Source organism: Oncorhynchus gorbuscha, linkage group LG15 (genome assembly GCF_021184085.1).
Source record: "Oncorhynchus gorbuscha isolate QuinsamMale2020 ecotype Even-year linkage group LG15, OgorEven_v1.0, whole genome shotgun sequence".
NCBI lineage: Eukaryota > Metazoa > Chordata > Actinopteri > Salmoniformes > Salmonidae > Oncorhynchus > Oncorhynchus gorbuscha.
This window is the reverse complement of record NC_060187.1, coordinates 61177268-61192926: the sequence shown is the minus strand read 5'-3', so window position 1 is coordinate 61192926 and position 15659 is coordinate 61177268. Positions and strand designations below refer to the sequence as shown.

At 40.9% G+C, this 15659-nt stretch overlaps 1 protein-coding gene across 1 annotated transcript; it reads right to left on the bottom strand.

The window, feature by feature from the left end:
* Positions 1-261: 261 nt before the first annotated feature.
* On the bottom strand, positions 262-10318 carry LOC123997131 (sialoadhesin-like). Its single transcript, XM_046301209.1, has 11 exons — positions 10174-10318; positions 9134-9223; positions 7657-8016; positions 7219-7524; positions 6862-7125; positions 6492-6758; positions 4814-5083; positions 4403-4708; positions 3902-3989; positions 3703-3766; positions 262-3218 (listed from the first exon to the last, which is right to left on the bottom strand). The coding sequence occupies exons 2-11, from the start codon at positions 9183-9185 to the stop codon at positions 2973-2975; spliced, it is 2223 nt and encodes a 740-aa protein (XP_046157165.1). The 5' UTR covers positions 9186-9223; positions 10174-10318; the 3' UTR covers positions 262-2972.
* Between the last annotated feature and the right edge of the window lie 5341 nt (positions 10319-15659).

Sequence of the window (15659 nt, the reverse complement as noted above, 5' to 3'; positions counted from 1 at the left end):
AAGGAAGGCTACTTTGAAGAATATAAAATATATTTTCAACACTTTTTTGGTTACTACATGATTCCAAATGTATAATTTCATAGTTTTGATGTCTTCACTAATATTCAACAATGTAGAAAATAGTACAAATAAAGTAAACCCCTTGAATGAGTAGGTGTGTCCAAACTTTTGACTAGTGCTTTATATCTGGATTGTTAGCAATTCATGTCCCGGTCGTTGCCTTAACTGTACTTTTAAATAATAAGTCAGTCAAGACCAAAATGGCAGGAAACAGAATTTAATGACGTCATTCAAAGTGGGTTTGAACATCGTGTGTTACATCAATGCAATATGTGCTTACTTGGCTGTCAAAATAGAAATGCTTCACTGTTTAGGAATTTCCCATATTTCAGGATGTGCTATTGTGTAGATGCTATGCAACTGACACCATGTTTTAATATTTGTTCAACATTGCAATGTACATCATTACTGTCTTCTTACTATACATAATTACTGCTTCATGCTGAAATTACTGACTGCTTGTAACCTATATTCACCTGTATTCATTGCAAATACAATTTTTTTTAAACACAAAAATAAACATTAATAACAAAAATACAACATGTTGAAGTGATTCCTAACCATCACACACAATTTGTAAGTTCATAAATACACATTTTCTGTAACACTAAGTTACATATTCATAGAAGCGGAACAACTCAGGGGAAAACAAACAAAAATATCACACTCTTAAAAACTGTTGCGAGATTAAATTGAATTATTTGAAAATGTATGTACGGAATGACACTAATCTATAAAAACACAGTTAAAAAGTCAGAATAAAAATAACATACACAGAGCCTAGTGAACGTCTACACACCCCCTGCACAGTCTTTACATTTTGCTGCATTAAAAAAATACATTTGATTGTTTTCTTACGGATGTACACAATTTACACAACATTTTAAAAGTGAAAGAAAAATTATAAAACATTTTCCAAATGAATAAATAAAAACATTTAACGGAGCTCTCTTAATTACGTATGTTTTCACAACCCAGAGTAAATTCTTGGTGGAAGCACATTTGGCAGTCATTAGGGCTGTGAATAATTTTGAATTAGACTCTAACAACTTTGCACACCTCATAGGGTAACACATACCCATTGTTTTTGTCAAAATACAAATTTGGTTGGGAGTCATTGATGGACAGCAATATTCAAACCTTGGGCTGGATTCAATCCGTATCGCTGAAGTATCACAGAAGATCTACTTAAAAATGTCATTTCTGATTGAGCCGACATTTGCCGCGTTTAACGTGAATGCAGTCTCCGCGAACGCGGGAACATTGCCTTTAAATTTCAATCCAGCTTTAACACGGATCTTCTGGAGACAGTACAGGTGCATCAAAGCTGCGACTGAGAGACTGAAAATCAGCTTCTTTGATTTGATTTTCATTTGATTTGACTTCGGCGATACAGATTGAATCTGGATTGAATCCAGCAGATTTAAGTCAGGACTGAGACTGGACCATTCAGAAACACTCAACGGCTATTGGAAAGCCATTCTTGTTTGTCTTTGAGATTAAAATGTGTCTAATTGACTCGCTGAAAAATTAAACTCTATCCCAGTGTTTGGTATTCAGAAGACTGGGAGGGTCTCTAACGTTTTATCTGGGCTTTGCTACCTTCATATTTATTATGATCCTGACAAACTCCCCAATCCCTGCTGGGGTCAAGCATACCAATAACACGATGTTGCTGCCACAAACAGGAGGATCAACAACATTGCATTCACTCCACATTTACTGGCCTGTATAGAAAAGTAAAAAGGAGGAAGCCTGTGTCTTTTTTAAAACACTCCAAATCATCCATTCTGTTTGCTACAAGGCTGTTAAGTAATACTGCAAGATAACACAGCAAATAAATGCACTTTTTGTCCTAAATGAAAAACCACAGGCCAAATCCAGAACTACAGTGAAACCCTCTGCATTTTCAAGTATTGTGGATTGTACTGACATATCTGCTTTACAATCAGTGACAAGGTTTGAATATTGCAGTCCATCAATGACTCCCAAACCATATTTACTGAGCTTGAGCTATTTTGACAAAAACAATGGGTATGTGTTACCCTAAGAGTTGTGCAAAGTTTGTAGAATCTTATTCAAAATGATTCACAGCTATAATAGCGGCCAAAGGTGCTTCCACCAAGTATTACCTCTGGGGTGTGAAGACATTCGCAATCAAGACATCTTTGTTGTTTTTTGTTCTATTAAATTGTAAAAAAAAAAACGTTTTGTATAATTGTTATTTCACTTTGAAAATGTGGAGTTGGTTGTGTAGATCAGCAGGACAAAATCTAATGTATTCCCTAATTGGATTTAATTTGATGCCAAATCCATTAATTTGAAGGGGTGTCCACATACTTGTATATATAGAGATCAAAATCTAACTAATGAACAGACACTGTAGAATAACTGGTGTTAAAAAAAGGTGGACATAGTGTTTCTACAGTTTGAAAGGTGACGATAATGTCTCTGCAGTGCATTATGGGTGATTTTTCACAACCTTGCACTAGCTTAACTGCACATAAGCTTTACTCCCTCTATACAGCAGCTTACTGTGCCTTTATACTCTCCTCCTCTTCCTCCTATCTAACTGAGATTTTCCCTAATTTGCCTCAGATATGACCTGACCATGACATATGTTCCCATACCTTACCTCCTCTTCACCATTAGAGGAATCTTTCTACTCAGAAAGCAGTGGCACCTCATCCACAGCAGTTTCTGCTGTGTTGTGCTGCTCAGATTGTCCCAGTGGAGCCTTTGTAGACTCCTGGACCCTGAGGGCAGAATTAGTCATGCCCTGTAGCTCTGGCAGCCCATCACTCTCGTGCCCTGCCTGAGTTTCTTCTAAGACTTTAGCTCCATGGTCTTCAGCATGATCCCCCTGCTCCAGAGCAGGATTGGCCTCCTTCTTCCCAGCCCCTCCCTCGATACTACCTGTGGAGTGCAGACGGATCACTGCGTAATCTGCCGTTTTGGAGGCGACTCCCCTGATCTCTCCCTCCCCCTCCCCTCCCCCCCTGCTTGGCCACCTTGGCCTGGAGTTTGGAGAAGTTCAAGTTGACGTAGTGGAGGAGGTCTGTGTCGTCGATTTCCCTGTCCACTGTCCTGTTGGGCCCGAGGGCCTCATCCAGCATGGTTTTATTGGCATAGACATTGTCCTCCTCCTGAAAGAGGGCCTGAGGGGTAAGCATCACATTAGACGGGTTTATAAGCTAACTGGCAGAGTTTTTTGTTGTTGTGTGGACTCCTATTAGCTGTGACTGCCTGGTGTCCACACAAAACACAATGCAAAACAATCATATGAGCAAATCAACCACGGGATAGGAAATTGGTAGTTGTTCGTTAGTTGTTTAACATGAGATCCAGACAATATGGCTGCAAAAGACTCAATTACAGTAATGAACCACTGCAGCCTAAACTGACTTGAGTTCCTCTTCATGCACACAGTTTTGCATATTTACATTTTTATTTCCACCAGCCAAGTTACCTCCCATCTTTCACTGCAACAACAACACCAGTGCTGAAATGTGTGTGGCACCTAGGATATGTCAATATCATGCACAGTCTCCTGTGAAATATGTATATCAATGCCTTTCCACATTGTTAAGACTGTGAGCACATACGCGTGTGCAATGTCGGAATGTCAGTGTAGGTACTTACCTCATCAGTCACTCTGAACTCTGCTGTGTCCTCCTGTCTTTTGTTTGGTGACTGCCTGGCTCTCCTATGCCCGAGAGCAAAACAACAGAGATGTTAAGATAATGTCGTCAAATACCAGTCCAGACAAACATTGGACCAATCTATCCAAATAGTCTTTTACATGATCGTACCTGCCCTGGCCCCTGTGTCAGTCACTTACTTGCAGATGAGAAGCAGTGGGGCACATAGGAGCATCATCACCCCTGCCCCCACACCAGCCCCAATCAACAGAGAGATTAGGTGGAAACCTGCACAATCACAACATAGAGAAAACAAATGAGGTGGAAAACAAGCACAGCCATTCCTTCTTTGTATTAAATATCCGTCTTATTTGGCGATGTGAGAGCTTGGGACTATGAGGTTCTATCTGCATAAAGATGTTTCTGAGATAGTTGGCTTTAAAGTTCCGAATCCTCATTGGTTTGAATGGTGTCAGACATTTTTTTATCTTGTATTCTTTTGAACTGAACAACATGAATAGGGGTATTTTTACTATATACATAGAGAACATTGAACAGAACAAGGCTATGTCAATAACTCAATTGTGACAAAAATAAAGATAGACCCTTATAGTTCCAAGCTCTTGTATGGTTAGTGGGACCGGGGGGACTGTTAGGAACTAATTCTGTTGTAGAGCAGGACAATTGTCTCCCATCTGTACCTTCATATGTTTCCATTGATGTTAAGTTAAATGAGAAGCTGTCAAAACCATCAATGTTGGAGCTGAAGCAGACCAGACTCGGTATTTCCTCTTCCTGTGATTGGCGGATGGTGAGGGAGCTCCTCAGGCCTGCTAAGCCCATTGGTTCCTCCCTGATGATGGTGTTAGTGGAGTGATTGACAGACTCTCCAGCCAATTGCCACACCACTGTGGGAGCAGGGTTTCCAAAGCTATCACAGAAACATCTGATCTGAGATGTAGCTGAAATCCTGATGCAGCGAGAGGTGTTCTGGATCTCTGAAGCAACTACCCCGAACAGACAGGGAGGACACAACTATTGTTAATAGTTCATTCACATTAATGAGTGATTGTGATTCATAATCAGTAAAATAAATACTGTACAGTACATACATGTCACATCGATATTGATGGCCTCAGAGTTCTGCAGTCCATGGACATTCTGAGCCTCACAGTAGTACTGTTCATTTGAAAGCCTGGTTACATTGAAGATGTTGAGGTTCTCTTCAGACCCTACAATGTCCTTCTCCCATCCCTCAACTCTGTACCAGGTGTAGTTATTCACTGCTGGGTTAGCATTGCTGCTGCAGGTCAGAGTCACAGAGCTGCCCTCTGCTACTGAGCTAGAGGGACTGACTGACACTGAGGTGGTCTTGGGGGGATCTGGAAGAAAACAGTGTATTATACACTTCTCAACAGTGGTGTTAGTCTGCCTATCCATACTTCCCATGCTACATGTCTGTAATTCTATACAATAAAGCCAGCTGTGAGCCAGATTCAGTTGCCATACCTAAGCCAGATCCTTTCCACAATAAGGGCCAAACTTGGGCTGGCATATACTGTAGATGTGGCCCAGTTACTACTTTGAATTACACCAGAAGTGGGCCGTATCCAACTTGATAGGCTAGGTCTAGCTTTTTCATGGCAATGATCTGGCTAAGTTAGGGCAATCAAACCTGGCACCCTTTTGGACCGTAATTCCAAGTGTTTACTAGGCCACATAAACACGCCGGAGGATTGTAAATGGGGGCTGGATTTGGGCAATAATAATTTTGCTTTCTAGGTTTGTCTTCGGTAACCCTTCATTCGAGATAAAACACAAATCTTGACTAGATTGCCAATGGCAATACAGAACAAACAGCCATGCATAAACATATTCACACTGCCATACAAACTCAACAACAGGCTTCAGTGATGGAGGTCCATTGACACACACACACACACACACACACACACACACACACACACACACACACACACACACACACACACACACACACACACACACACACACACACACACACACACACACACACACACACACACACACACACACACACACACACACACACACACACACACACACACAGTAAAGATTCATGGTTGTCACGCAACAGGACAATGGCTCACTGTCATTGGACCAGACAGTCTGGGCACTGGCGTGAACCCATGACCCAGACGTTGGCCACACACCAGGTGTGGCTGGTCACAGCAGCTGGATGTGTGCCTCAACACAGAGTCATATTCAACCAGTTATAAATAGACTGTTTATAGCATCTTGGTAACACGGCATCTTGGTAACACTTTACAATAAGGTTATGGATTAGAATCAACTATGTTAGTGAAAGGTTCGAGATGTACCGTTTCAAAATGATGGCTTAAATATGACATGTTCCTTTACCATTGGTAAATGGTTACCAAATGCATTGACACAATTTAACGATACATTAGTTGATGCCAAATAATGTAGCCTTATGGTAAAGTGTTAGCAGCGTCTTGATGCTTCTATGTTTCTGGCCCTACACTAGGAGCTATACTGTATAATACCCAGGGATGGAAATTAAGCTAGCACACTAACCCGTGACTAGTACTTTTCAGACCGTGCCACTAGAAAATGTGCCCAACTAGCCCGCCAGCTACTGACATTTTGTCTTTTCAAATATTGCGTGGCACATATTTTGGACCCGGGCTAGTAAAAATGGCAGTCTACTATCCTGGCTGGCCAGTGCCCAAAATCCTTAAACTACATCCCTTATCATACCATTGCAAAAGTATAATGTATATAACTTACATTGAATATCCAGCAGAACAACTGTGGCTTTTTCCGCACCAAGGGCATGCAGCGCTTCACAGCAGTACTCCCCACTATCACTTGCTTTACTGTCTAAGGTGAAGCTCTCTCCAGATCCTAAAGTGACAGCCTCAGTCCCATTGACTCTGTACCAGGTGTAGTTTTTCACTGCTGGGTTGGCATTGCTGCTGCAGGTCAGAGTCACAGAGCTGCCCTCTACCACTGAACCAGAGGGACTGACTGACACTGAGGTGTTCTTGGGAGGGTCTGGGGGAAAGAAACAATATATATTGTATGTCAATTTAGTGTGTGTTATGATACTGTCCATCGTTGAAAATATTGTTCATATTTGGTTTCATTGTGTACGTACATATTCCATCTAGTTGAACGACAGATGAGTTCTCGGCTCCATGGTCATTGATGGTTTCACAGTAGAAATAACTGTCATCTGCTGGTACCTGGACAGTTAGCATTCTGCTAGATCCCACTTCTGTGACCTGTTCTTGATTGACTCTGTACCAGGTGTAGCTCCCCACTGCTGGGTTGGCATTGCTGCTGCAGGTCAGAGTCACAGAGCTGCCCTCTATTGCTGAACTAGAGGGACTGACTGACACTGAGGTGTTCTTGGGAGAGTCTGAGGGAGAGTGCACAGAAAGTTGTCAAATTCTATAGAAATAAACAACTTACCATACATGAATCAAACTTACCATGCATGAATCAAACTTACAAAGAACAGCGACTGTCAGATCAGTTTTGGATGATTTATCACTCTTGCCAGCTTGTCGTCTGTACAGCGCAGTGCAGGAGATCTTCTCTCCATGGTGGACATGTGAAGCGGTAAAGTTCAGGAGAGAAGTTATGACTCGATTCGGAGTCTCCTGCAAATCCTCCACACTGTCACTCAGTGTGGGGGTCCATGTCAGAGTTGGAGGGAGTGAGGGACAGGGGGCTGCGGCAGAGCAGATCAAACTCACTGAGGCCCCCTCCATCACCTCCACTGTTGCTGGACTTAGAGTGGGTTTGGATGGATACTCTGAGGGAGTAAAAAAAAGAAGAAGACTTTTATTACATGAGCAGTGCATTAGGTACAGCCCGTTCAAACCTGCAACTTAAGTGAACACAACACATCACAAGACAGAAATGGCATATTCTAATGATACTCTACCTTTTACATCAATTGTGACACGTCCTGGAAAATTATATTTCAGAGCATTGTCACATTCAAGTCTGAAACAAAAGTAGTCATTGAAATAAGATGTGAAGTCATTCAGGATGGTGGTGCATTCCTTCTGCTGCAAGTTCCCAGTTAGATTCCCTTGAATGGTGTTTAAGCCTGTTCCTGTGAGACTAGAATCAAACACGTGTACTCTTCTCCACCCTTTCCTCCATATTCCTTTACATGAAGCTGTGAGGGACGACTCATATCCAGATCCCAGTGTAAATGAGCAGGGAATGGCCACACAAGATCCACTGAGAGCCTCTATATTCTGAGGCATCAGAGCTGCAAAGTCTAGGCACAGAACACCTGAAATACACACAACAAACTATTAGACTGGGTGTTAGGTTCTTTTCAACTTCACTAGGGTGTTTTTTTTCCTACAAACCGTAAAATAAAATGTGGGCTAGTTATTTAGCGATGTGCAGAATAATCTGATTAGTATTTTGGGGGGATGTAGCAATGCTAGTAGACATGGATTGTATAAACTATCGCTTTAAAAACCAAGTGCAAATGTTTTTATCTCAATTTGACATCATTTCTGGCTAACAATAAAGCAACTTACTGTATAGTTTAAAAAAATATATATTTCTCAAGCAACAATTTGGCTAGGACTGTCTTGGAGTTGGGAAGGGAACAAAATGGTGCATTAACCACAGTGTGGATCAATCCACCTGAGCAGAGAATGGATATGCAACCTTAAAACAAAGTTATTGGCAGATAGACCAATAACAAAGAGTGTTTCAAACCTATTAACTTAACCCCCCTGGTGATGACACCAGTGAAGCCAAAACTCCACCCACGCAAAACCTGCTGTTTAGAAGGTCCTGAATTTCAACCAGCAACTATCAGGAAATAACACCAATCACATTTGTACAGTGTTAGTTCATCAGCTGTTGTATAAATATGATACAAAACACAGGAAAAACTGAATGTTGACTGCGCTGGGCTTTTAATAAGGATCAGAACACTAACCATGTTTCCATCCAGTTTTCATGAGAGTAAAGTCATATCGTATTAAAAAATAAATAATGAGGGGGGTAGCTAAGTTTACATTGGCGACACAATTGGCGACACATTTTCATGCGAATATTCTAAAATCCGATAAAGAAAATATGTGCAATTTCCCACCAGTGGTGTGTTTCCACCAAATGGACTTATAGAAATCATTGCATGATGACATAGTGCACACAACATGTACTTGTTTGCTTACATTTTCAAGTACCAAATAAAAATCTAAAGTTCATAGTGTTTCCATCGCATTCTCATATTTTCTTCATGCAGATATTTAAATATTCACATGATAATGTGTCTCCAATTGGATGGAAGCCTAGCTACAGATAACCTATAAAAAGTAAATGATAACGTGCAATGGGAGACACCAGAAAGCAGTGCATCAGACCCAGCCTTTCCCACAGCGACCCACCTTGCAGTAGATAACCAATGAGGATGAGTCTTTCAGCTCCTGTGATGTGCATGATTCTCTGTGTCAGAAATGGCAAGATGAGCTCACTGTCTGGACAAACAGACACACACACACATTCAGTACATTGTCTTATTTTTTTTTAAACATAAAACTAACAGTGAAAATAACTTTTAATTAAAGTTAAACACATCAAAATGTTGACATTTTAGTTTTGATTTGTCATTAACAGAATGATTCCACACAGATTGAGTGTAGAGTACTGAAACCACATTGACCCTATTCTCCACAAGACATTGTGAGTTTTCTTGCTTTTTTATTTGACATGTTGGCTACACCACAATAATTTGTATCAGAATGAGTTTTGAATCATAGTAATATGAACATATTTCTCACATAATAAATATAGAATAAAAAATACGTGATTCAATTATACCCTAAAGCCAATGAAGAAGGTGTTGATTCTGAGTAGGTATAAATACCTAAATTGAGCATAATAAAGTCAAACAGGTTCATGTTTTGGGTGTAGATTCATTTCCATTGAAAATACTGACCAATAGAAATGTATTCAGTGTATAGAGCTATGAGCTGATTAGGTTGATTTTGGGAAAATGTAGATTTAGCCTATACCTGACACACTAAAGAAAATGTAGATTTAGCCTATACCTGACACACTAAAGAAAATGTAGATTTAGCCTATACCTGACACACTAAAGAAAATGTAGATTTAGCCTATACCTGACACACTAAAGAAAATGTAGATTTAGCCTATACCTGACACACTAAAGAAAATGTAGATTTAGCCTATACCTGACACACTAAAGAAAATGTAACCTAGTTGAACTTGACAATATCTACAATTCGATTTTAATTTGATGCAATAAATATCTGAAATGTGTTCCCAAATACAACTCATCTGAAAATATCAACACCTGTGAACATACACTTTAACATGTTGCACTCCACATAGCAAAACCATAACAGTCGCATTAATTACCATAACAGAAATAGTACAAACAGAAATAGTGTCTGCAACCTCTTACCAGTATTCACGCGATGGTCGTCTGTTCAAATCCAATGTACAATTCAGGCTTTATAAATGACACCTGGAGTGGTGTTCTGTTGTCCAGCTGCCTGTCACTGTAGTAGACAGTCAGAAGGAGTGGCGCTGCTGTTTGCAAGACACAGACATTTCCTTCACTGAATAAGCGTCAACCCCCAAGCGCTAGCCTCCCTCTGTAATATCAAATGATCATCAGATTTTTTAAAACTCAAATGTACTAGTGAGATACATCAAGCTTCACAAGGAGGGCAACATCTGCTGATTCCTTTAAATGTTCACAAATATATAATCCAGTGGCTAGTAAGTTACACACAAAGCTATAGCCCCTTGCAATATTTCTCTTTGCTTCTCCTTTTTATATTTAAATACACAAATGTAATGAAATATTCAAGTTTCAAGTTTAGTTTTTACAACGAGTTCCAGATTAATGGGGCAATAACTGTTCAAGACATATGTGGCTGATGGATATTACACATTTGACATTTTGCATAACTTCCTGCTTTCCATAGCTACTACTCAATGGGCTACATTTCAAAGAAGGTTTAAAAGCAGACTTTAATGTGGATATCATAAATGTACAATTAAAAAATTAATAAAAGTCTCTTTGATGATGAATTGATATAAATGTTTTCCTACAAAATTTATACAGTGGCTTGCGAAAGTATTCAACCCACTTGGCATTTTTCCTGTTTTGTTCCCTTACAACCTGGAATTGAAATAGATTTTTGGGGGGTTTGCATCATTTGATTTACACAACATGCACTACGAACATGCAAAATATTTTTCTATAGTGACACAAACAAGAAATAAGACAAAAAAACAGAAAACTTAACTGAGTGTGCATAATTATTCATCCCTCCCCCAAAGTCAATATCTTGTAGAGCCACCGTTTGCAGCAATTACAGCTGCAAGTCTCTTGGGGTATGTCTCTATAAGCTTGGCACATCTAGCCACTGAGATTTTTGACCATTCTTCAAGGCAAAACTGCTCCAGCTCCTTCAAGTTGGATGGGCTCCGCTGGGGTACAGCAATCTTTAAGTCATACCACATATTCTCAATTGGATTGAGGTCTGGGCTTTGACTCGGCCATTCCAAGACATTTAAATGTTTCCCCTTAAACCACTCGAGTGTTGCTTTAGTAGTATGCTTAGGGTCATTGTCCTGCTGGAAGGTGAACCTCCATCCCAGTCTCAAATCTCTGGAAGACTGAAACTGAATTCCCTCAAGAATTTCCCTATATTTATCCCCATCCATCATTTCTTCAATTCTGACCAGTTTCCCAGTCCCTGACGATGAAAAACATTCCCACAGCATGATGCTGCCACCACCATGCTTCACTGTGGGGATGGTGTCCTCGGGGTAATGGGGGGGGGTGTTGGGTTTGCACCAGACATAGCATTTTCCTTGATGGCCAAAAAACTACATTTTAGTTTCATCTGACCAGAGTACCTTCTTCCATATGTTTGGGTTGTCTCCCACATGCCTTTTGGCGAACACCAAACATGTTTGCTTATTTTTTCCTTTAATCAATGTTTTTTTCTGGCCACTCTTCCGCAAAGCCCAGCTCTGTGGAGTGTATGGCTTAAAGTGACCCTATGGACAGATACTCCCATCTCCGCTGTGGAGCTTTGCAGCTCCTTCAGGGTTATCTTTGGTCTCTGTGTTGCCTCTATGATTAATGCCCTCTTTTTTACTGGTCCGTGAGATTTGGTGGGAGGCCCTCTCATGGCAGGTTTGTTGTGGTGCCATATTCTTTCCATTTTGTTATAATAGATTTAATGGTGCTCCGTGGAATGTTCAAAGTTTTGGATATTTTTTTATAACCCAACCCTGATCTGTAGTTCTCCACAACTTTGTCCCTGACCTGTTTGGAGAGCTCCTTGGTCTTCATAGTGCCGCTTGCTTGGTGGTGTTAAAGACTATGGGGCCTTTCAGAACAGGTGTATGTATACTGAGATCATGTGACAGATCATGTGACACTTAAAATAAAGTCCACCTGTGTGCAATCTAACTAATTATTGACTTCTGAAGGCAATTGGTTGCACCAGATCTTATTCAGGGGCTTCATAGCAAAGGGGGTGCATACATATGCACGCACCACTTTTCCATTTTTTTCATTTTTTTTTTCATTTCACTTCTCCAATTTGGACTATTTTGTGTATTACATGAAATCCAAGTAAAAGTCAATTTAAATTACAAGTTGTAATGAAACAAAATAGGAAAAACGGCAATGGGGTGAATACTTTTGAAAGGCACTGTAAACCCTTCAGCGTTGCGTATATAATATTACAGTATATATATTATAAATGCCATTTAGCAAACACTCTTATCCAAAGTGACTTAAGGACCGTACAAAAATTTCTAGGGGGAGGGGAGGTCCAAAATAGGGGAGAACGTGCAACTTATTTTTTGCTTTGGGGAGGGTTGTGCTTTTTTTATTGGATACAGGGGAGGGTGGTTTTTTATTGGACACGGGAGGGGAAGGTGGTTTTTTATTGGACACATGGGAGGGGCAGGTGGTTTTTTATTGGACACGGGAGGGGAAGGTGGTTTTTTTATTGGACACGGGAGGGGCAGGTGTTTTTTTATTGGACACGGGAGGGGAAGGTGGTTTTTTATTGGACACGGGAGGGGCAGGTGGTTTTTTATTGGACACGGGAGGGGACGGTGGTTTTTTATTGGACACGGGAGGGGCAAGTGGTTTTTTATTGGACACGGGAGGGGAAGGTGGTTTTTTATTGGACACGGGAGGGGCAGGTGGTTTTTTATTGGACACATGGGAGGGTGGTTTTTTATTGGACACAGGGAATGGTGGTTTTTTATTGGACACAGAGAAGGGTGGTTTTTTATTGGACACAGAGAAGGGTGTTTTTTTATTGGACACAGAGAAGGGTGTTTTTTTATTGGACACAGGGAAGGGTGTTTTTTAATTGGACACATGGGAGGGTGGTTTTTTATTGGACACAGGGAAGGGTGTTTTTTTTATTGGACACAGGGAAGGGTGTTTTTTTATTGGACACATGGGAGGGTGGTTTTTTATTGGACACCGGAGGGGAAGGTGGTTTTTTATTGGACACGGGAGGGGAAGGTGGTTTTTTATTGGACACAGGGGAGGGGAGGGTGGTTTTTATTGGACACAGGGGAGGGGAGGGTGGTTTTTATTGGACACAGGGGAGGGAGGGTGGTTTTTATTGGACACGGGAGGGGAAGGTGGTTTTTTATTGGACACAGGGGAGGGTAGTGTGTTTTTTATTGGACACAGGGGAGGGGAGGGTGGTTTTTATTGGACACAGGGGAGGGGAGGGTGGTTTTTATTGGACACAGGGGAGGGTAGTGTGTTTTTTATTGGACACAGGGGAGGGTAGTGTGGTTTTTTATTGGACACAGGGGAGGGTAGAGTGGTTTTTTATTGGGCACAGGGGAGGGTAGTGTGTTTTTAAATTGGGCACAGGGGAGGGTAGTGTGGTTTTTATTGGACACAGGGGAGGGAGGGTGGTTTTTATTGGACACAGGGGAGGGAGGGTGGTTTTTATTGGACACGGGAGGGGGAAGGTGGTTTTTTATTGGACACAGGGGAGGGTAGTGTGTTTTTTATTGGACACAGGGGAGGGTAGTGTGTTTTTTATTGGACACAGGGGAGGGGAGGGTGGTTTTTATTGGACACAGGGGAGGGTAGTGTGTTTTTTATTGGACACAGGGGAGGGTAGTGTGGTTTTTTATTGGATACAGGGGAGGGTAGAGTGGTTTTTTATTGGGCACAGGGGAGGGTAGTGTGTTTTTTAAATTGGGCACAGGGGAGGGTAGTGTGTTTTTTAAATTGGGCACAGGGGAGGGTAGTGTGTTTTTTATTGGGCACAGGGGAGGGTAGTGTGTTTTTTAAATTGGGCACAGGGGAGGGTAGTGTGTTTTTTTAAATTGGGCACAGGGGAGTGTAGTGTGGTTTTTTATTGGGCACAGGGGAGGGTAGTGTGCTTTTTAAATTGGGCACAGGGGAGGGTAGTGTGTTTTTTAAATTGGGCACAGGGGAGGGTAGTGTGTTTTCTTTATTGGGCACAGAGGAGGGTAGTGTAGTTTTTTATTGGGCAGAGGGGAGGGTAGTGTGTTTTCTTTATTGGGCACAGGAGGGTAGTATGGTTTTTTATTGGACACAGGGGAGGGTAGTGTGTTTTCTTATTGGACACAGGGGAGGGGAGAGTGTTTTCTTATTGGACACAGGAGGGTAGTATGGTTTTTTATTGGACACAGGGGAGGGTAGTGTGTTTTCTTATTGGACACAGGGGAGGGGAGAGTGTTTTCTTATTGGACACAGGAGGGTACTATGGTTTTTTATTGGACACAGGGGAGGGTAGTGTGTTTTCTTATTGGGGTGGGGGTGCTGCGATATTTTGTAGACGGCTGTATAGAAATTTGCAATAAAATCTGAAATAAACATGAACTGAAAGAAACATAAAGGGTGGAAATGGATGGATAAACTGAAATATTTGGAGATGACAAGGTTAAAAGCTTGATTTAAGCTTGTTATTTACATTTATCTGAGATTAAAACGATTCTGATGAGGTCTATTCCCTGTATTCACGTCTCTCAGGTTGAGCGGAAACTGTGAATGCAGAGCTACGCTCATGGTGTGACTGCCGCTCTCCCCTCTGCAGCGTTCACATATCGCTGCCACTGGGCTCTCTCCGTGCTCCTCTGCAGCCACACTCTTTCCTCTGTCACACACACAAACATGCTCGCATCCATGCACACACACACACACACACACACACACACACACACACACACACACACACACACACACACACACACACACACACACACACACACACACACACACACACACACACACACGTATGTCATGTGTGGTCAAATAAATTATAATTGTATACACAATTCCAAAAGTGCTAGAACTACTTTGATTTCTTTGGTGTGCAAATCACTAATACTAGCCTAAAGGGTGCTTTCGCCTGTATGACCTCACAAGTAGAGGTCACGTTGGAGATCTGTAGTGTGGCGTATGTGTTACCTACTGCCTGTTGGCAGACATGAGGACATGTCACACAATAAGTAATTCTGTAATACAGTATTTAAGCACCAGAAAAATACAACATAAAGACTACTACCATGTAATGTCTAGGTAATTACAATAAGATACCTATTACTGAGTTCAAAACTCGTACAAACAAAAAGAAATGACCAATTATTATGTCATTTCTAGATGAAGTGCTACAGACATACCTTCAGTCCTCTGGATAATCTGATAGTGAATAGAGATGAAGAGAAAGATTGGAACGGAAATATTGAAACTGATATATTACCATATATATATATATATTCATTTCTCACAGACTACCAATGACCAAATTACGCTAGATTTTAGTTCTGGGTTAACTAAGATTATATATATATATATATATATATATATATATATATATATATATATATATATATATATATATATATATATAT

Excerpts from the sequence above, each read along its gene's own strand:
- LOC123997131 (XM_046301209.1), bottom strand. The coding sequence starts at position 9,185 with ATGCACATCACAGGAGCTGAAAGACTCATCCTCATTGGTTATCTACTG. Across the intron at positions 7,126-7,218 it reads TCTGACAGTCGCTGTTCTTT|ACTCTCCCAAGAACACCTCA; the intron begins GTAAGTTTGATT and ends ACTCTCCCTCAG. Across the intron at positions 3,990-4,402 it reads ATCAATGGAAACATATGAAG|GTTTCCACCTAATCTCTCTG; the intron begins GTACAGATGGGA and ends GTGATTGTGCAG.